Source organism: Pristis pectinata, chromosome 13 (genome assembly GCF_009764475.1).
Source record: "Pristis pectinata isolate sPriPec2 chromosome 13, sPriPec2.1.pri, whole genome shotgun sequence".
In the NCBI taxonomy this organism is placed as follows: domain Eukaryota; kingdom Metazoa; phylum Chordata; class Chondrichthyes; order Rhinopristiformes; family Pristidae; genus Pristis; species Pristis pectinata.
Genome location: NC_067417.1, coordinates 151,083 through 171,422, shown reverse-complemented (window position 1 = coordinate 171,422; position 20,340 = coordinate 151,083). Strand labels below are relative to the sequence as shown.

General features: G+C 47.1%; 2 protein-coding genes across 3 annotated transcripts in view; one reads left to right on the top strand and one right to left on the bottom strand.

Moving 5' to 3' along the window:
* Nucleotides 1-13,028, top strand: part of LOC127577425 (vacuolar protein sorting-associated protein 4A) — a 59,549-nt gene extending 46,521 nt beyond the window's left edge. The window contains exons 7-11 of the mRNA XM_052028630.1: nt 1,715-1,863; nt 5,652-5,733; nt 5,835-6,054; nt 6,572-6,712; nt 12,596-13,028. Coding sequence (XP_051884590.1) covers nt 1,715-1,863; nt 5,652-5,733; nt 5,835-6,054; nt 6,572-6,712; nt 12,596-12,697 — 694 coding nt within the window. The 3' untranslated portion in view covers nt 12,698-13,028. The remainder of the gene's footprint in view (nt 1-1,714; nt 1,864-5,651; nt 5,734-5,834; nt 6,055-6,571; nt 6,713-12,595) is intronic.
* A 4,855-nt stretch (nt 13,029-17,883) lies between these two features.
* On the bottom strand, nt 17,884-20,096 carry pdf (peptide deformylase, mitochondrial). 2 transcript variants are annotated; one of them, XM_052028633.1, is made up of 2 exons: nt 19,317-20,096; nt 17,884-18,360 (listed from the first exon to the last, which is right to left on the bottom strand). In XM_052028633.1, the coding sequence occupies exons 1-2, from the start codon at nt 19,867-19,869 to the stop codon at nt 18,266-18,268; spliced, it is 648 nt and encodes a 215-aa protein (XP_051884593.1). In that variant the 5' UTR covers nt 19,870-20,096; the 3' UTR covers nt 17,884-18,265. The 2 variants fall into 2 exon arrangements, with proteins under 2 accessions (XP_051884593.1, XP_051884592.1); XM_052028632.1 differs by having other exon boundaries at nt 17,884-18,349; nt 19,317-20,089.
* Between the last annotated feature and the right edge of the window lie 244 nt (nt 20,097-20,340).

The window sequence follows — 20,340 nt, the reverse complement described above, 5'->3', positions numbered from 1 at the left end:
TGAGGAAAGAGGATGTGCTGGCACTATTGAAAAGCATTAGGATAGATAAGTCACCAGGGCCAGATGGGATATATCCAAGGTTAAAACAGGAAGCTAGGGAAAAGATTGCTGCACCTTTGGCAATGATCTTTGCATCCTCACTGGCCACAGGAGTAGTGCCAGATGATTGGAGGGTGGCCAATGTTGTTCCTTTGTTTAAAAAAGGGAGTACAGACCAGTGAGTCTTCCTTCAGTGGTGGGCAAATTACTGGAGAAGATTTTGAGACAGGATATATGGGCATTTAGAGAAGCATAAGCTGATCAGGGACAGTCAGCATGGCTTTGTGAGGGGCAGGTCGTGCCTCACGAGCCTGATTGAATTCTTTGAGGATGTGACAAAGCACATTGATGAAGGTAGAGCAGTGGATGTGGTGTACGTGGATTTTAGTAAGACAGTTGATAAGGTTCCTCATGGAAGGCTTATTCAGAAAGTCCGAAGGCATGGGCTCCAGGGAAGCTTGGCTGTGTGGATTCAGAATTAGCTGGCCCATAGAAGACAGAGGGTGGTGGTAGATAGAGCATATTCTGCCTAGAGGTCGGTGACCAGTGGTGTGCTGCAGGGATCTGTTCTGGGACCCCTGCTCTTTGTGATTTTTATAAATGACTTGGATGAGGATGTGGAAGGGTGGGTTAGTAAGTTTGCTGATGATACAAAGGTTGGTGGTGTTGTGGATAGTGTAGAAGGTTGCTGTAGATTACAATAGGATATTGATAGCAGAGCTCGGCTGAGAAGTGGCAGATGGAGTCCAACCCGGATAAGTGTGAAGTGACACACTTCGGGAGATCGAATTTGAAGGCAAGAATACAAGGTTAATGGCAGGACTCTTAGCAGTGTGGAGGAACAGAGGAATCTTGGGGTCCACGTCCATAGATCCCTCAAGGTTGCCATGCAGGTCGATAGGGTTGTTAAGAAGGCATATGGAGTGTTGGCCTTCATTAGTCGGGGTATTGAGTTCAAGAGCTGCGAGGTGATGTCGCAGCTCTCTGGAACTCTGGTTAGACCACACTTGGAGTATTGTGTTCAGTTCTGGTTGCCTCATTATAGAAAGGATGTGGAAGCTTTAGAGAGTGTGCAGAGGAGATTTACCAGGATGTTGCCTGGATTGGAGAGCATGTCTTATGAGGATAGGTTGAGTGAGCTAGGGCTTTTCTCTTTGGAGAGAAGGAGGATGAGTGGTGACTTGATAGAGGTGTACAAGAGGCATAGATCAAGTGGACAGTCAGAGACTTTTTCCCAGGGTGACAATGACTAACACTAGGGGACATAACTTTAAGGTGATTGGAGGAAGGAATAAGGTCGGGGTAAGTTTTTTACACAGCAACTGGTGGGTGCGTGGAATGCACTGCCTACAGAGGTAGTGGGGGCAGATACATTAGGGACATTTAAGAGACTCTTAGATACACACATGAATGACAGAGAAATGGGGGCTATGTGGGAGGGAAGGGTTAGATAGATCTAAGAGCAGGATAAAATGTCGGCACAACATTGTGAGCCAAGGGGCCTGTACTGTGCTGTAGTGTTCTATGTTGTCCATGGCAACCAAATTGTCTAACTGAGCTGGTCCCAGTTGCCTGTGTTTGGCCCATATCCTTTCCTATCCACATACCTGTCTAAATGTCTTTTGTTTATGTGAGACTTGTTGGGTAACCCTGTTTGTTTTCTTTCCTCCCTCAGGCTTGTGAAGAATCTGTTTGAGTTGGCTCGACAGCATAAACCTTCCATCATATTTATTGATGAGGTTGATTCCCTTTGTGGATCCAGGAACGAGAATGAGAGTGAAGCTGCCAGACGCATCAAAACAGAATTTCTGGTCCAGATGCAAGGTATAATAGAGCCAGGCAGATTAATGCACTCTATAGACATCTGCCTGGTTCCTGAAAGAAGTACATGGTTCCCTGAAAGTGGTGTCACAGGTAGACAGGGTGGTAAAGAAAGCTTTTGACACACTGGCCTTCATCAGTCAGGACATTGAGTATAGAAGTTGGGATGCTATGTTGCAGTTGTACAAGATGTTGGTGAGACTGCATTTGGAATATTGTGTTCAGTTTTGGTCACCCTGCTTATAGGAAAGATGGTGTTAAACTGGAAAGAGTGCAGAAGAGATTTACAAAGGTCTTGCCAGGACTCGAGGTACTGAGTTATGGAGAGAGGTTAGGCAGGTTAGCACTTAATTCATTGGCGTGTAGGAGAATGAGGGATGATCTCATAGAGGCGTGTAAGATCATGAGGGTCATAGGGTGAATGGGCACAGTCTTTTTCCCAGGGTTGGGGAATCATGAACTAGAGGACATATGTTTAGGCTGAGAGGGGAAAGATTTAATAGGAATCTGAGAGGCAACTTTTTCGCCCAGAGGGCTGCCACAGGTGGCATGGTAGTGTAGCGGTTAGCATAATGCTATTACAGCACCAGCGATCAATTCTCACCACTGTCTATAAGGAGTTTGTACATTCTCGCTGTGATTGCATGGGTTTGCTCCAGTTTTCTCCCACATTCCAAAAATGTATGGGTTAGTAGGTTAACATGGGTGTAATTGGGCGGCACGGGCTCATTGGGCCGAAAGGGCCTGTTACCATGCTGTATAAATAAACTTTAAAATAAAGGAAGTGGTTGAGGCAGGTACATTAACGACACTTAAAAGGTACTTGGACAATACATGGATAGGAAAGGTTTAGAGGGATATGGGTAAATGGGACTAGCTTAGATGGGAACCTTGGTCAGCATGGATCATTTGGGCCAAAGGACCTGTTTCGGGCCTGTATAACTCCATGACTGTAATGTTACATGCATTACTTCAGTCTCTAGGCAAGTTCACCGATAGTACTTGTAGTCCTGTGGAGGTATTAAAAGCCCTACATGTAGATACATTGCCAAAGTTAGCAAGGTTTAAATAGAAGTGTGTTTGGTCTGTGTCCAGTATCATTGGACTTGAGTCTTTATTTACATTTTTGCTCATGAGGTGATATTTTTTGTGTTCTGACTAGAGCTTTCTGATTTTTGTGCACTCAGCATGGATATACAGGCAACGGAAACTGAATGATAAATTTTAATGACAATGAGTCACAAATCTTCAAAGGTGTAGGATAAGTTGAGAAGGCTGCTTATTAAAGACGTGTTGACTAATCAGAGAGTTGATTACAGCAGTGGAAGAGCTACATGAAGCTGCCAAGTTGTTAGCTGACTTATTCAGCACACATAGCTCGTGCATTGGATGCACAATGAAGCTCCTCAGCAAAATACATTTGTGGTGATTCAACAAGGCAATTTGCGATTCTTGTTGGCAGATCTGTTAGGGATTGGTAGTTATGCTTTGGGCACTTATAGCCTTCCTACAGAAGTTTTACCTGGTTCCCAACTGAGAGAGGAGATTTTATCACATTGGTCCAAGTTCAAACCTAGAGCTCAGGAGAAAGGAAAATTAAGGGAGTGAGCTTAGTGAAATAATTGGAGCAAAAAACTGCAGGTGTGGGAAATCCAAAACAAAAGCAGGAAAGAAAAGATCTTTATTACCAGGGAATTGAAAACAAAAATAAGGAGCTTATTGCTTCAGTTAAAGCATTGGTGAGACCATATCTGAAATACTGTGTATTGAAATTTAAGGAAAGATGTAAATTTATTGGAAACAGTTCATAGAAAGTTTACTAAAGTAATACCTGGAATGGACAGGTTATCTTTTGAGTAAGAGTAAATGTTGGACAAACTAGGCTTGTATCTGCTGGAATTTAGAAGAGGCAGCTTAATTGAAACATGTAAGATCCTAAGGAATGTTGACAGGGTGGAAGCTTCATCTTGTGGGGGGGTGTTTATTTAATTGCCCATTTAATTCAGATAAAGCAGTTCTTTTACTCTGCGGATCATGCGCCATTGGAAGTCTTCCTCAAAGATGGTGGAAGCAGTCTTTGAGTGTAGCAGTTAGCATAACACTTTACAGCGCCAGCGACCCAGGTTCAATTCTGGCCACTGTCTGTAAGGAGTTTGTACGTTCTCCCCGTGTCTGTGTGGTTTTCCTCCGGGTGCTCCGGTTTCCTCCCACTTTCCAAAAGACGTACAGGTTAGGAAGTTGTGGGCATGCTATGTTGGCACCGGAAACGTGGCGACACTTGGGGGCTGCCCCCAGAACACTCTACGCAAAAGATGCATTTCACTGTGTGTTTCAATGTACATGTGACTAATAAAGATATCTTATTAAAGCAGGCGAACACATTCTTGTTAAGCAAGGATGCAAACAGTTACACGGTTTGGAAGGTTAAAGGGGTTGGTGAAAATGCAGGGCTGAGGTTCCAGCCAGATCAGAATGGCAGTGCAGAGTCGAGGGGTTGAGTGACCTCCTTATCTTTAAATGTCTGGTTGTGCCAGCTGTTTCGTACCCCCAGAATCTCTGACTGGTAAACTGGATCAGCAAGTTTGTGGATGACACCAAGATTGGGGGCATAGTGGACAGCGAGGAAGGCTATTAAAGCTTGCAGCATGATCTTGACCATCTAGGAAAATGGGCTGATAAATGGCAGATGGAATTTAATGCAGGTGTATGAGGTGTTGCACTTTGGGAGGACAAATCAGGGTAATACTTGCACAGTGAGTGTTAGGGCTCTGAGGTGTGCAGTAGAACAAAGGGACCTGGAAATACAGGTCCATAGTTCCTTGAAAGCGGTGTCACAGATGAGGTGTTATGTTGAAGTTGTGCAGGATGTTGGTGAGACCAAATTTAGAGTATTGTGTGCAGTTCTGGTCACCTACCTACAGAAAGATCTAAATAAGCTTGAAAGAGTGCAGAGAAAATTTACAAAGATGTTATAGATAGATGTATCTATCCTTGGAGATCTATCCTTATAGATAGATATAATGGATAGATATATGGACGAGAGAGGTCTGGAGGGGTATGGGCTGGGGTCAGGTAAATGGGACTAGCAGAATAATGTTTCGGCACAGACTAGAAGGGCCGAAGGGCCTGTTTTCTGTGCTGTAGTTTTCTATGGTTCTATGGTTACCGGAACTTGAGGACCTGAGTTCTAGGGAAAGGTTGAATAGGTTAAGACTTTATTCCCTGGAGCGCAGGAGAATGAGGTGAGATCTTATAGGTGTATACAAAATTATGAGGGGTATAGATAGCGTGCAGGCTTTTTCCCCTCAGGTTGGGTGAGATTAGAACTAGAGGACATAGGTTTAGTGTAAAAGGTGAAATATATAAGAGGAATCTGAGGGAAAACTTCTTCACTCAGAGGGTGGTGCGAGTGTGGAACGAGATGCCAACAGAAGTGGTAGATGCATGTTCAGTTGGAGGATTTAAGGGAAGTTTGGATAGGTACATGGATGGGAGGAGTTTGGAGGGATATGGTCCGGGTGCAGGTAAATGGGACTAGGCAGATCAGGTCGGCATGGACTAGAAGGGTCTGTTTCTGTTCTGTAGTACTCTATGACCTCTTGGAGCCTCTCAATCTGTGTTCAGCTTTTTCAAACATCCAACCATTTAGGCAATTGCGTAGTTACTTCTTACATTTGTATACACGTTAAACCATTGGAATCAGAGCAGTACATGTTAAACTAACCTGGTTATTGTACATTTGAAGAATCCATCTTATGTTATTCACAAATAATTGGCTTCACCATCTTCAGGTGTTGGGAATAGCAGTGATGGAATCTTGGTTCTGGGAGCGACAAACATCCCGTGGGTGCTGGATTCTGCCATTCGAAGGAGGTCAGCCTTCAACTTACCGTTTGACACTGAATTTTGCAGATAGTTTCATTGATCTTATGAAAGCATTTATAAGTTTAATTTTTTTGGTTTGTTCTGTCAAGGTTTGAGAAACGGATTTATATCCCATTACCAGAGGAGCCAGCAAGAGTCCACATGTTTAAGATACACCTGGGCACAACCCCACACTGCCTCACAGAGGCTGACTTCAGGGAACTTGGCAGGAAAACAGAAGGATATTCTGGAGCAGACATCTGTATCATTGTACGCGATGCATTAATGCAGCCAGTGCGGAAAGTGCAATCAGCAACCCATTTTAAAAAGGTAAGTAGTGGTTTATTGGAAGTCATGTTCTCCTCCTAGACTAATTATTTGTTGGTCAAAGTACTTGATTTGGGTAAGGTACTAATGGGTGCTTTTTGCATTGTGGTTTGTCAGGAAAGAGTAGGTTGCAGAGGTCATTGTTAAACAAGAAGGTTGTTAGGAAAGCAAAAAGCTGCAGATCTTATGGAGTCATACAGCACGGAAAAAGTGAAAGGGATGCTGAACGTAGGAAAGGTGAAGAGTTGTTTGGTCACCGTTGCTGAAAATGTACAATGGGCATAATTGTATCAGAGATTAGAAAACAAAACAATGAAATGTGGTAATAAATACTGAAAACACTTAGCAGGTCTGGCAGTATTTGTGGAAAGAGAAACAGTTAATGGAGACCCTTCCTCAGATGCTGCCTGACCTGCTGGTGTTTCCAGCATTTTCTGTTTATATTTCAAATGTCAAGCATCTGCAAATGCTTTGCTCTTAAAATGAAGTGATGTTAACTGTCTGACCTCTTCCTCATTAGATGAGAGGTCCCTCCAGGACAACCCCAAGTGTGGTGGTAGATGACCTTTTGACGCCCTGTTCCCCTGGGGACCCAGCTGCCATTGAGATGACCTGGGTGGATGTTCCCAGTGATAAGCTGCTGGAGCCTGTGGTTTGCATGGTAAAGCTGCTGTTTTCTGCCTCTGTCGTGGACCTGTGTACTATAATGATATAATGGCTGGAATGTAGGGAAGGAGCTAGAATAAGGGAGACTGCTCTGTCTTAGTCTGTAGTCCTCTGTTCAGTCAGCTGAACATGTAGGCTGTACTAGCAGTAATACCTCTGGGGAGTGAAGTAGGTTGGAGCTGTAGAAGAATTTTATTTTTCAGCTGACTGGTATCAAGGCGTGCGTGTTCTTGTACATGGCATTTATGCCCCCTTTGATTATATGCATCCCTTGCTCACTCCCAAGTCTAGAGACTTCTGTCCCACCCAATTCTCCTTTAGTCTGAGGCCAAGTCATAGAGTTACACAGCATGGAAACAGACACTTTGGCCCAACTTGTCTATACCAACCAAGGTGCCTTCCTGAGCTAGTTCTATTTGCCTGCATTTTGCCCATGTCCCTCTAAGTCTTGCCTATCCACGTACCTGTTGAAACGTTGCTCTGCCTCTTATCGTTTCCTCTGGCAGCTCGTTCCATACACGCACTGCCCTCTGTATGGAAAAATTTGCCTCACAGGTCCCCTTTAAATCTTTCCCTTCTCACCTCAAACCTATGCCCTAGTTTTAAACTCCCCTACCCTGGGAAAAGACCATGACCATTCACCTTATCTATGCCCCTCATGATTTCATTAACACCTTTAGAAGGTCACCCCTCAGCTTCCTTCGCTCCAGGGAAAACAATCCCAATCTATCCAGTCTTTTCTTATAACTCAAGCCCTCCAGTCCCGGTAACATCCTTGTGAATCTTTTCTGCAACCTCTCTAGCTTAATCACATCCTTCCTATAATATCAAGCTCAAGTTTATTGTCATGGGCACACATACCCAGGATATAAATGCAACGAAAATTAACTTCTGCAGCAGCCTCACAGTACATTACAAACATGACAAACATAAGTTAACATAAAACTTTAAATAAATTAACATAAATTACACATAACCTGTACGATAAAATAAACATAACGACGTTGGTGCAAGAGAGAAAAAAAGAGATATGGTCTGAGGTAGACTTAGGGTTTTTCAGTTAGGTTCAAGAATCTGATTGTAGTGGGGAAGATGCTGTTGTTGAACCTTAAGGTATGGCTCTTCAGGCTCCTGTGTTTCCTGCCTGATGGCAGCATCGAGAAGAGGGCATAGCCCAGATGGTGAGGGCCCTTAATGATGTATGTGGCCTTCCTGAGACATCGCCTCTTGTAGATGTCCTCGATGGTGGGGAGAGGTGTACCTGTGATGGAACTGGCTGAGTCTCACCACTTTCTGTAGCCTTTTGTGTTTCTGTGCATTAAACTTTCCATTCCAGGCCGTGATGCAACCAGTCAGAATGCTTTCCACTGTACGTCATCTCTCTGACTGGAGGCCTGTGACTAGTGGTGTGCCGCAGGGATCGGTGCTGGGTCTGTTGTTGTTTATCATCTATATTAATTATTTAGATGATAACGTGGTAAACTGGATCAGCAAATTTGCAGATGACATCAAAATTGGGGGCTCAGTGGACAGCGAGGAAGGCTATTAAACCTTGCAGCGTGATCTTGACCAGCTAGGAAGATGGGCTGAAAAGTGGCAGATGGAATTTAATGCAGACAAGCGTGAGGTGTTTCACTTTGAGAGGACAAACCAGGGTAAGACTTACACAGTGAATGGTAGGGATCTGAGGTGTGCAGTAGAACAAAGGGAACTGGGAATACAGATCCGTGTTACCTTAGAAGTGGCATTGCAGGTAGATAGGGTCATAAAGAGAGATTTTGGCACTTTGGCCTTCATAAATCAGAGCATTGAGTACAGGAGTTGAGATGTTATGTTGAAGTAGTACAAGACATTGGTGAGGCCAAATTTAGAGTATTGTGTGCAGTTCTGGTCACCTACCTACAAGAAAGATATCAATAAGCTTGAAGGAGTGCAGAGAAAATGTACAAGGATGTTGCTGGGACTTGAGAACCTGTGTTATAGGGAAAAGACTTAGGGAAAAGGTTAGGACTTTATTCCTTGGAGCATAGGAAAATGAGGTGTGCTTTTATAGAGATATACAAAATTATGAGGGGTATAGATAGGGTGAATGCATGCAGGCTTTTTACCCTAAGGTTGGGTGAGACTAGAACTAGAGGACATAGGTTTAGGGTGAAAGGTGAAATATATAAGGGGAACCTGAGGGAAAATTTCTTCACTCAGAGGGTGGTGCAAGTGTGGAACAACCTGCCAGCAGAAGTGGTAGATGTGGGTTGTTGTAACATTTAAGAGAGGTTTGGATAGGTACATGGATGGGCAGGGTATGGCCTGGGTGCAGGTAGATGGGACTAGGCAGAAGATCATGCAGCATGGCCTAAATAGGCTGGATGGCCTGTTTCTGTGCTGTAGTACTCTGTGACTCTACGACCAATGTCTTGTACAACTTCAACGTAACATCCCAACTCCTGTACACAATGCCCTGATTTATGAAGGCCAAAGTACCAAAAGCTCTCCTTATGACCCTATCTACCTGTGATGCCACTTTCAAAGAAATATGGACCTGTATTCCCAGGCCCCTCTGATCTACCGCACACCTCAGAGCCCTACCATTCACTGTGCAAGTCCTACCCTCGTTTGTCCTCCCAAAGTGCAACACTTCACACTTGACTGCATTAAATTTCATTAGCCATTTATCAGCCCATTTTCCTAGCTGGTCAAGATCACGCTGCAAGCTTTGAATAGCCTTCCTCGCTGTCCACTGTGCCCCCAATCTTGGTGTCATCTGCAAACAGGTTGACCCGGAACACTCCCTATCTCCCCATTAAAAGCCTCCCACTTGCCCAATGTCCCTTTGTCTGTCCAAATCGAGCTTGGCAAGAGAAACAAAGGACTGCAGATGTTGAAATCTAGATGAAAAACATTATGATGGCGGAGGAACTCAGCAGGCCAGGCAGCATCAATGGAGAAAAGCAGGCGGTCAACGTTTCAGGTTAGGACCCTTCTTCAGGACAAGATATCAAAAGGGGAAGCCCAATATATATTATATATATATAGGAGAAAAAAGCAGATCAGCGGTAGGTGGGCAAAAGAGGGGAGGCAGGGTGGGCACAAGGTAGTGATAGGTAGGTGCAGGTAAGAGATAGTAATAGGCAGGTGCAGGGAGGAGGGGAGAGCAGATCCACCAGGGGTGGGTCAAAGGTAAGGAGAAAAAAGGGGGTAGAAAAGAGAGAGATATGCTAGGAAAAGGAAAAGAAGAGGCATGGTTGAGGGGGTGGAGGGGAAGGGGTGTGGGGATTACTTAAAGTGGAAGAATTCATTGTTCATACCGTTAGGCTGCAAGGTTCCAAGACAGAAAATGAGGTGTTGTTCCTCCAGTTTGCACTTGGAATTCTCCTGGCAGTGGAGGAAGTCGAGGACTGACATATCTGTGATAGTGTGGGAGGGGGAGTTGAAGTGATTGGCAACAGGGAGATGCAGGTCGTGGTTACAGACGGAGCACAGGTGTTCTGCAAAACAGTCACCTGGTGTGCGTTTGGTCTCGCCAATGTAAAGGAAGCCTCACTTGGAGCACCGAATGCAGTAGATGTTATTAAGGGAGGTGCAGGTGAATCTCTGTCTCACCCAAAAGGACTGTTTGGGTCCCTGGACGGAGGTGATGGAGGCAGTGTAGAGGCAGGTGTTGCACCAATGGCGGGGGCAGTGGAAAGTTCCTGGGGTGGTAGTGGGATGGGTGGGGGGGAGGAGTGAACTAGGGAGTCACGGAGAGAGAGGTCACTGCGAAAGGCAGAAAGGGGTGGGGAGGGGAAGATGTATTTGGTAGTGGGGTCCCATTGGAGATGGTGGAAGTGGCGGAGAATGATGTTTTGGGTATGTAGGCTGGTGGGATGAAATGTGAGGATAAGGGGGACCCTATCCCTGTTGGGTCTGGGAGGGTGGGGGTGAGAGCAGAGGTGTGGGAAACGGCAGAGATATGGGTGTGAGCTCTCTCGACCACAGTCGGGGGGGCAGGGGGGCCACGGTTAGAAAAGAAGTTGGACCTTTCAGATGTCCTGGAGTGGAAAGCCTCATCATGGGAGCAGATGCGTCGGAGGCAGAGAAATTGAGAAAAAGGGATTGCATCCTTGCAAGAGACCAGGGTGGCAGGAGCTGTAATCGAGGTAGCTGTGGGCGTCAGTGGGTTTGTAGAAGATGTTGGTGGATAAGGAATCTCCTGAGATGGAGACGGAAAGATCGAGGAAGGAGAGAGAGGTGTCAGAGATAGTCCAAGTGAATTGGAGAGCAGGGTGAAAATTTGTGGCAAAATTTATGAAACTGTTGAGTTCCGCACAGGTGCAAGAAGTGGCACCAACGCAGTCGATATAGTGGAGAAGGAGTTGCAGAATGGGGCCGGAATAGGCTTGGAACAGAGGCTGTTCAACGTAGCTAACAAAGAGGCAGGCATAGCTGGGGCTCATGTATGTGCCCATAGCTTCACCCTTGGTCTATAGAAAGTGAGAGGAATCAAAAGTGAAGTTGTTTAGGGTGAAGACATGTTTAGCCAGGCAGAGGAGAGTGTGAGTGGAAGGGAACTGGTTCTGTCTCTGGTAAAGAAAGAAGCAGAGGGCGGTGAGGCCGTCGTGATGGGGAATGGAGGTAGAGGGACTGGGCGTCCATGGTGAAGATGAGGTTGTGTGTGCCGGAGAACTTAAAGCTATGGAAGAGTTGGACAGTGTGTGATGTGTCATGGTCGTAAAGCTTTGCAAGTTCCTGTCTAATGCCATCAACATTAGCCTTGCCCCAGCTTAGGACTTTAACTTGTGGATTTGTCCTATCTTTTCCATAATGATTTTAAAACTAATAGAATTATGGCCACTCATCCCAAAGTGCTCCCCCACTGACACTTCAGTCACTTGCCCTGCCTAATTTCCCACGAGGATTTTGAGCTTCGCCCCGTTTCTGATTGAGCCATCTACATATTGCTTGAGAAAACTTTCCTGCGAACATTTAACAAATTCTGCCCCGTCTAATCCCCTTAGCACCGTGGTAGTCCCCAGTCAATATTAGGGAAGTTAAAATCGCCTTTTACAACCCTATTATTCCTACAGCTATGTGCGATCTCCCTCCATATTTGTTGTTCTAATTCCCACTATCGAGGAGCCTATAGTACAATCTCATCAAAGTGATCACGCCCTTCTTATTCCTAAATCCTACCTATATAGCCTAACTGGATGTTCTCCCAGGAATATCCTAAGTACTGCTGTGATATTCTCCCTAATCAAAAAGAAATTCCCCATCCTCTCTTACCTCCACCTCTATCATGCCTTTTGCATCTGTACCTCAGAACATTAAGCTGCCCATCCCTCAACCATATTTTCTGTAAGAGCTGTAATATCATAGTCCCATGTGCCAATCCATGTTCTGAGTTCATCTGCCTTACCTGTCAGACTCCTTGCATTGAAATAAGTGCAGTTTAGCCTATCATTCCTCACTCCCTGTCCTGCCCCTGCCTGTTATATCTTCTGGACTTGCTTGCTTTAACTTATATATTTACCTCAACTTTCCCATCTGCTACACTACTGCTTTAGGTTTAAATGTCCCTCCCTCAAAGAGGTCAGAGGCCCCTTCAGCTGACACTTCCCTGGTATCTGGGGCATTCTGCCCTGCCCAGCCCTGGGGTCTGGAGCTTTCCTCACCCCCATCTTCTCTGGCCTGGTAGGTGGCAGCCTGCTGCTGAGACTTCTGGTCCTTTCACTGCCTCCTGTTACAGCACCAGTTGGGACCTGGGGCTTGTGATCTGCACAAAGCTTGTAGCTACTGATCTTGGAGTGTAAGTCAGATATTCATCTGAAGATCAGGCTCTCCCGATGGTTTGATCTCACTCTGGGTTCTAACCCCTGCATTTTCTGGTTTATTTATTCAGGCTGACATGCTCCGTTCACTGGCAACCACTCGGCCTACCGTCAATGCTGAGGATCTTCACAAGGTGAAGAAATTTACAGAAGATTTTGGGCAGGAAGGCTGAATCTTCACTTAAACTGAATCTTCCAGTTGATTCCTACTCCTGAAACCGAGCAGAATTGTCTGCCCGAGAGTGAAACTAGCTTCAGGTGCAATTGCCACAAGATTGGGAGGGAGGGGGTCTCGCAGTTGCTGCCACTTCACCAGCCGACTTCAGCAGCTGATGTGTGTTTGTTTTGTTGAAGACACGGTGCCGTTCATTGGTTTCAGGCAGCAAAATCCCTGCATGCCCTTCACATTACAAAGCTCAGAAATATCCTTTGTACCTACCTTTTCCCAATTCTGTAAAGATTCTGAAATTTTCTTTTATTAAATGATTGAGAGCCTTAAAACAATTTCTTGCTGTTCCCTATTCAGTTTGGGGTTCACGGATCTTATTACCTGCTCCCATTGTTTTTCATCAGCCAGAGTTACTGGGAGTCTTAAGGCCAGGGATCATTAGTCATTCTCTCACAGACAATTCCTCAGTGAGGAGGAGGAAGCTAGTCTATTAATTCAGCAGTTGAATTATGAAAACACTAGGATGCGTTGAACCTGGGTCAGACTACTCCAGGAAGACGCGAGCCATTTCAGCTCTACTGTAAATGAACAGAATAAGAACCACTGGTAATGAGAATATTTCACCGATAGCTGGAGGAGAGTCCAGGAGTCCTCCAACCTGCTTGGGTGTCTGATTCATGGCTGGATTGTGGTTACACAAAATTTTATATATTATTAGTTAGGCATCAGCTGGAGAGTTGTGTTCGGTTCTGGTAACCACTTCAGCAAGGATGTCCAGGAATTGGAGATTTCCTGAAATGCCAGAGATGAGATACCTCAATTACATGGAAAGTCGAGTGAACTGGGGTGTTGTACATAATGGCTCATTAGGTTAGGGGAGTTTTGATGGAGTAAATGTAAAACATAAGCAGTTGCCTACTACGCATCCTGTTTGAGCCTGCTGTGCATTCAATATCATGGCCATTCCTGTATCTCATGTTCACTCTCATACTTGATCTTTGTGTTCCTTTCAAGTCTCCAAAAATCTGTGGATTTTACATTTGAGGATACTCGATGACAACATTCACACCCCTCCAGGGTAGAGAGTTCCAAAGATTCAAAACCCCCAGTAGTGAAATTGATAACAATAATCAGACTGACAGGCAATGATATAGCTCAAACTAGAGTCAACAGTGCAAAACTGGGAAAAAGACAAATTTTATAACTTTTTATCTGAATGCATATGACATTCATAAAAGATGCACAATTTCATGCCACAAATAAAAACAGGGTTTGCAAAGTGACCAAGGCTGGAAATAAAATATTCCAGTACACTTTAATAATAATAGGCCAAATGTATACCACCCACAAAGAATGGGGTAAAGGCAACGGAGGGAAAAGATCAAAAAAATCACAAAGTAAAATCAGTTTGGATGAGCTACAAAACAGCAAAGGGCTGAAAACAGTGGTGGGAATTGGGCAGCGATCCCCAGAACAGTAGTGGTAATGTAGGGCATTAAAAAAAACAGCCAATTAGACACATGTATCCAGGGTGATAAAATAATCATAGATCAACAGTAGGAAGCTTTTCCCAATGGCAGAGTTGTGTAAAACTAGAGGACATACATTTAGGGTAAGGGACCAGGAAGATTGATGAGGGTAGTGCAGTAGATGTGGTTTACATGGATTTTAGTAAGGCATTTGATAAGGTTCCGCATGGTAGGCTTCTTCAGAAGGTCAGAGGCCAAGGGATCCAGGGAGGCTTGGCCATGTGGATTCATAATTGGCTTGCCTGTAGAAAGCAGAGGGTTATGGTGGAGGGAGTGCATTTGGATTGGAGAGCTGTGACTAGTGGTGTCCCACAAGGATTGGTTTTGGGACCTCTACTTTTTGTGATATTTATTAATAACTTAGATGAGATGGTGGCAGGCTGGGTTAGCAAGTTTGCAGATGACACAAAGATCGGTGGTGGTGTGGATAATGTGGAGGGCTGTGGAAGCTTACAGAGGGATATTGATAGGATGCAGAGCAGGGCTGAGAAGTGGCAGATGGAGTTCAATCTGGAGAAGTGTGAGGTTGCACACTTTGGAAGGACAAACTCCAGGGCAGAGTACAAGGTAAATGACTGGATTCTAGGCAGTGTAGAGGAGCAGAGGGATCTGGCGGTTCATATCCACAGATCACTGAAAGTTGCCTCACAGGTAGATAGGGTAGTTGAGAAAGCTTATGGGATGTTAGCTTTCATAAGTCGTGGGATCGAGTTTAAGAGCCGCAAAGTAATGATGCAGCTTTACAAAACTCTGGTTAGAGTACTGTGTCCAGTTCTGGTCGCCTCATTATAGGAAGGATGTGGAGGCATTGGAAAGGGTGCAGAGATTTACCAGGATGCTGCCTGGATTAGAGAGTATGGATTACGAGGAGAGACTAAAGGAGCTAGGGCTTTACTCTTTGGAGAGAAGGAGGATGAGAGGAGACATGATAAAGGTATACAAAACATTAAGAGGAAAAGATAGAGTGGACAGCCAGCACCTCTTTCCCAGGGCACCAATGCTCAAAACGAGGAAGTGGCTTTAACGTAATGGGTTGGAAGTTCAAGGGAGATGTCAGAGGGAGGTTTTTCACCCAGAGAGTGGTTGGTTCATGGAATGCGCTGCCTGGGGTAGTGGTGGAGGCTGATATGTTGGTCAAGTTCAAGAGATTGTTAGATAAGCATATGGAGGAATTTAAGATAGAGGGATATGTGGGAGGAAGGGGTTAGATAGTCTTATGTGTGGTTGAAGGTCAGCATAACGTGGTGGGCCGAAAGGCCTGTATTGTTCTATGGTTCTATATGATGTTTGGAGGGAATCTGAAGAAGCACTTTTTCACCCCAAGGGTGGATGGAATCTGAAATATTCTCCCAGAGGGAGTTGTGGAGGCAGGTACTTCCACAGTTAATAAGTACCTAGAAGAGCCAAGGCAATGATCATGGAGGCTGAGCCTTTGACTACTTTTATAGCATAGGTTGATATCTGTTTAGTGAACAGGGGATGAAAGGTTACTGTGGGTAAGTGGGAGTGCAGAGTTGAGGTTACAATCAAACTATCTGTTACCTTATTAAACGGCAGAGCATCCTTGAAGGCCACTTTGTCTAGCCTGGCTCTGAATTGGTACATCAGGTTTAAATAAAAGAACAGCATATACCGCAAATACTCAGCAGGTCAGGCAGTATCTGTGCCAATAGAAACAATTAACAGTGACAGTGCTATCAAGCGACACAGTATGCTGCTCACCAATACCTAGCTGATTCTAGTTACCGCTCGAGGATTTTAGTAATGGGTAGAGATGGGATAGGCTAGGCTTGTTTTCCTTGGAGCAAAGGATTATGAGGGTTGACTTGATAAGGGTATTTAAGGTTAAGGGAGGCATACGTAAGGTAACTGGTCAGAATCTTTTTCCTTTGGTAAAGATATCAAAAGCATAGGTTAAGGTGAGAGGAAGAAGGTATAAAAGGGATCTGAGGGGAAAGATTTGTTTTACAGAGAGTGGTTGGTATCTGGAATATGCTACTAGAGGTGGTGGAAACATACAATCACTGTTTGAAATATTTGGACAGGCACCTAAAAAGGCAAGGCATTTACAGATATATACTTAATGAAGATAAGTGGGATTGGTATAAATGGGCAAGAAGTTCAGTGTGGATATGATGGATGAAGGGGCATATGTTTCTGTGCTGTAAGACTCTGGGAATAGGCCCTGTTAAAATTAAAGTCAATGGCCAACCATAATTTGTGAAGAGGAAGAATGTGATGATTGAAGATCAAATCATGCCAGCCACAGGACATCACATAAAGTCAGAAGTAGTGACATTTGTTGATGAAGTTTAGTGTACAAATCATAAAACTGTACAGCACAGAAACAAGCTCTTCAGACCATCACATCCATACCAACCTTTTTGCCCACCTACACTAATCCCATTTGCGTGTATTAGGATGTATCCCTTTGTGCCATGTTTGTGTGTCTCAATGCCTTAAACATAGTTATTGTATTAACTCCACTGCCTCCTCTATCAACCAGTGTGTGGGTGTGGGGGGAACTTGCCTTCATATTCCCTTGAAAACTCCTTCCTCTCACTTCGTACCCATACTGTCTTATTTTTGAAACTCTTACCAAGCGACAAAGGAAAACAAATCAAGCCTATTGCAATATCTCCTATGATTAAAGTCCTCCAATCCAGGTAACATCTCTGCAAGTCTGCTCTGCACGCTCTCCAATAATTCCTGATGGTGGTAGCATAGATAAATAAGGTGGTGAAGGTGGAATACAGAATACTTGCTGTCATTGGCTAGGGAACAAAAAAATTAGATGGTACAGCTTTATAAAATAGCTGGAGTACTGTGTACAATCCTGGTCACCCCATTTAGGAAGGATGTGATTGCACTGGAGAAGATGCAAAGGAGATTGACCAGGATGTTGCATGAGATAAAGCATTTCAGTCATGCAAGACTGGATAGCTGGGTTTATGTGAAGGGACCAGATGGAGGTGTATCAAATTATGATGGGTAGATATAGAGTAGATGATAGGAAACCTCCCCTACCAGAGATATCTAAAACTAGAGGGCATAGGTTTAGGGTATGGATAAGAGAAAAATAATTTTTTTCCCTCCCAGAGAGCTGGTTGGACTCTGGAGTGCACTGCCCGAGAGGGAGGGACTCTCACAGCATTTGGGTAGTCTAGACAAGCACATGAATCACCAAGACAAAGGTGGCTGTAATCCACGTACTGGCTAATAAGATTTGATGATTGATGTGAACATGGTGGGTCAAAGCTGCTGTTTCTGTATGTATGTATGTATGAATTATGATGTTGTACATACATTATGTAAGTAATGTATGTTTGATTCTATAAACTAAGCTGATGACATATGCCTACAAGCAACAACATTTTGAGAACATTCAGGCATAGGCTAATAAATGGCAAGTAACATTCTGGGCTTAAACGCTGTTATCAACAATGGTTACTGAGAAACTATTGTATACTGTGAAGAGCCCAGATGTCCTATAACGAGTGAGGATGATGAAGTTCTGGGTTAATCAAGGCCCACATAAATGCACTGTTTACAGTGAATACAGGGTACCCTCGTTAGAGGTGAGGTGGTGGGGGGGAAAGCTACGTTCTTAGTAAACTACCACGATTTTCCATAACATGAAATCACATCATCTACACAAGTGTCAAGAAACGCAAGTTAAAAAATGTTTATTTTTCCATATACATTCTGTAAGTGTGAATTTCATTCCTTATGTCATTTATTCCATTGTGAATTCAACAAGGAAGAATTTCTGTTACCCAAACCACCGTAACATGAAGGTTGCCTGTACTGACAGATTATAAAGGGGTTGACACCACTCATTTCCCATTGGCCAACCCGTGTCCATGGACCACTTGGCCAACGGGTCATCAGGGTGACACTGATTGTGGGATCTTGCGATGCCAGATGCCCACATCCCGTGTCTGGGCAGTTCCACGGGGTCCCTCTGCCTCACTCCAGTTCCTCCATCCAGTGCAGGTTCTGGAAGGTTCTGCTGTCCATTCTGTCGATGAAGAGCTGCCCATTCAAATGGTCCACCTCATGCTGCAGGATCCGCGCCACCCATCCTGAGGCTTCCCAGCGGACCGGCTCCCCACGCTCATCCAGCCCTGGTAACAGGCTGTGGTTACACAGGACAGGCTGCTGCCTCCCCCCCTCCCCTCCAATAATAAAACAATACCCACCTCCCTCCCCTCCCCCCCAACTCCCCTACTAACTCCCCACCCCCCCTCCCCAATCCCACCCCCCCCTCCCCCTCCCCCCACTCCCCACCCCTCCCCCTCCCCCACTCCCCAATCCCACCCCTCCCCCCAATCCCCACCCCTCCCCCCCCTCCCTCTCCCTCCCTCCCCCTCCCCCCCTCCCTACCCCATCCCCCCTCCCTACCCCATCCCCCCTCCCTCCCCCTTCCCCCTCCCCCTCCCTACCCCTTCCCCCTCCCCCTCCCTACCCCTTCCCCTCTCCCTACCCCTCCCTCCCCACTCCTCCCTCCCCACCCCTTCCCCTCCCCCCCTCCCCCCACCCCCTCCCCTCCTCCCCCCACCCCTCCCCCCCACTCCCTCCTCCCCCCACCCCTCCCCCCCACTCCCTCCCCACCCCTTCCCTCCTCCTCCCCACCCCTCCCCTCCTCCTCCCCCCTCCCCCCCACCCCTCCCCTCCCCCTCCCCCCCACCCCTCCCCCTCCCCCCCACCCCTCCCCCTTCCCCCCCACCCCTCCCCTCCCCCTCCCCCCCCCACCCCCTCCCTCCTCCTCCCCCCCACCCCCTCCCTCCTCCTCCCCCCCTCCCCCTCCCTCCTCCTCCCCCCCTCCCCCTCCCTCCCCCCCCCCTTCCCTCCTCCTCCCCCCCCCTCCCTCCCCCTCCCCTTCCCTCCTCCTCCTCCCTCCCCTTCCCTCCTCCTCCCTCCCCTCCTCCTCCCTCCCCTCCTCCTCCCCTCCTCCCCTTCCCTTCCTCCTCCTCACCCCTTCCCTCCTCCTCACCCCTTCCCTCCTCCTCACCCCTCCCCACCCCTTCCCTCCTCCTCACCCCTCCCCACCCCTTCCCTCCTCCTCACCCCTCCCCACCCCTTCCCTCCTACCTGTAACCTCGACAGCGCGGTGCCGTGCCACACAGGCGGAGAAGCCGGGGACGCTATGACAGGCCTCGGGCAGCACGACGGTGCGGGAGTCGAGGACGCGGAGCCGCGGGTTGATGAGGACCCGCAGCGGGACGGCCGTCATGTCGCGGGCGAGGCGGAGGCGGGGAGCCTGGGCCTGCACGATTCTCTCCGGCACCTCGACCGCCAGCACCCGGAGCGGGACCCCGAGCTGCGGGGCGCTCAGCCCCACCGCGTCAGCCCGGCGCAGGGCGGCCACCAGCGCGGCCACCAGCCGCTGCACCTCAGGCCCGCGCACCTGCTCCGGGGGCACGGCCGCCGCCACGGCGCGCAGCACCGGGGCCCCAACCAGGCACGGCCGCCGGAAAGGCGGAGTCGGCGGGCCGCGGAGCCACCGCTGTAGCGCCTGCCAGTAACTCCTCCGCTTCACGCTGTAGGGCCGCCCGGGGCCGAGCCTGAGCACCGAGGCCGCACCCAGACATGACGCTCCGCTCAACAAGCGCGGGAGACCGGAGAGCGCGCGAAGCCGCAACATGACGGTCAAGGGGCGGAGCTAATGGCAACCCTGCATCTGGGAGGCGAAGTCCGTGGTAAACCCCGCCCACAAGGGTGGGAAGGGCCAATCGTGACCCCACCCTTTGGCTAAGGGGCGGGGTCAGTAGTAACTCCGCCCATCAAGCAGGGTGATTCCATCATAACCCCGCCCACTAGACGAGGGGCGGGGCCAGAGGGTGAACCCCGTCAGTGGGCCCAGGAGCGGCAAACGGAGATTAATTCAGGTAAGTGCGAGGTGGTGTAATTTGGGAAATCAAATCCAGGCAGGACTTTCTCAGTGAACGGCAGGGCCCTGGGGGATGTTGAACAGGGGGACCTCGGAGTTTAAGTACATGGTTCCCTGTGAGTGGCGTTACAGGTAGACGGGGTGGTGAAGGCTTTTGGCACAGTGGCCTTCATCAGTCGGGCATTGAGTATAAAAGTTGGTAGGTTATGGTGTGGTTGCACAAGA

Bases quoted from the DNA above. Each gene is read 5' to 3' on its own strand.
- pdf (XM_052028632.1), bottom strand. From the start codon at position 19,869: ATGTTGCGGCTTCGCGCGCTCTCCGGTCTCCCGCGCTTGTTGAGCGGA. The intron at 18,350-19,316 runs GTAGGAGGGAAG...GCCTGTTACCAG, and splicing joins CCGCGCTGTCGAGGTTACAG to GGCTGGATGAGCGTGGGGAG.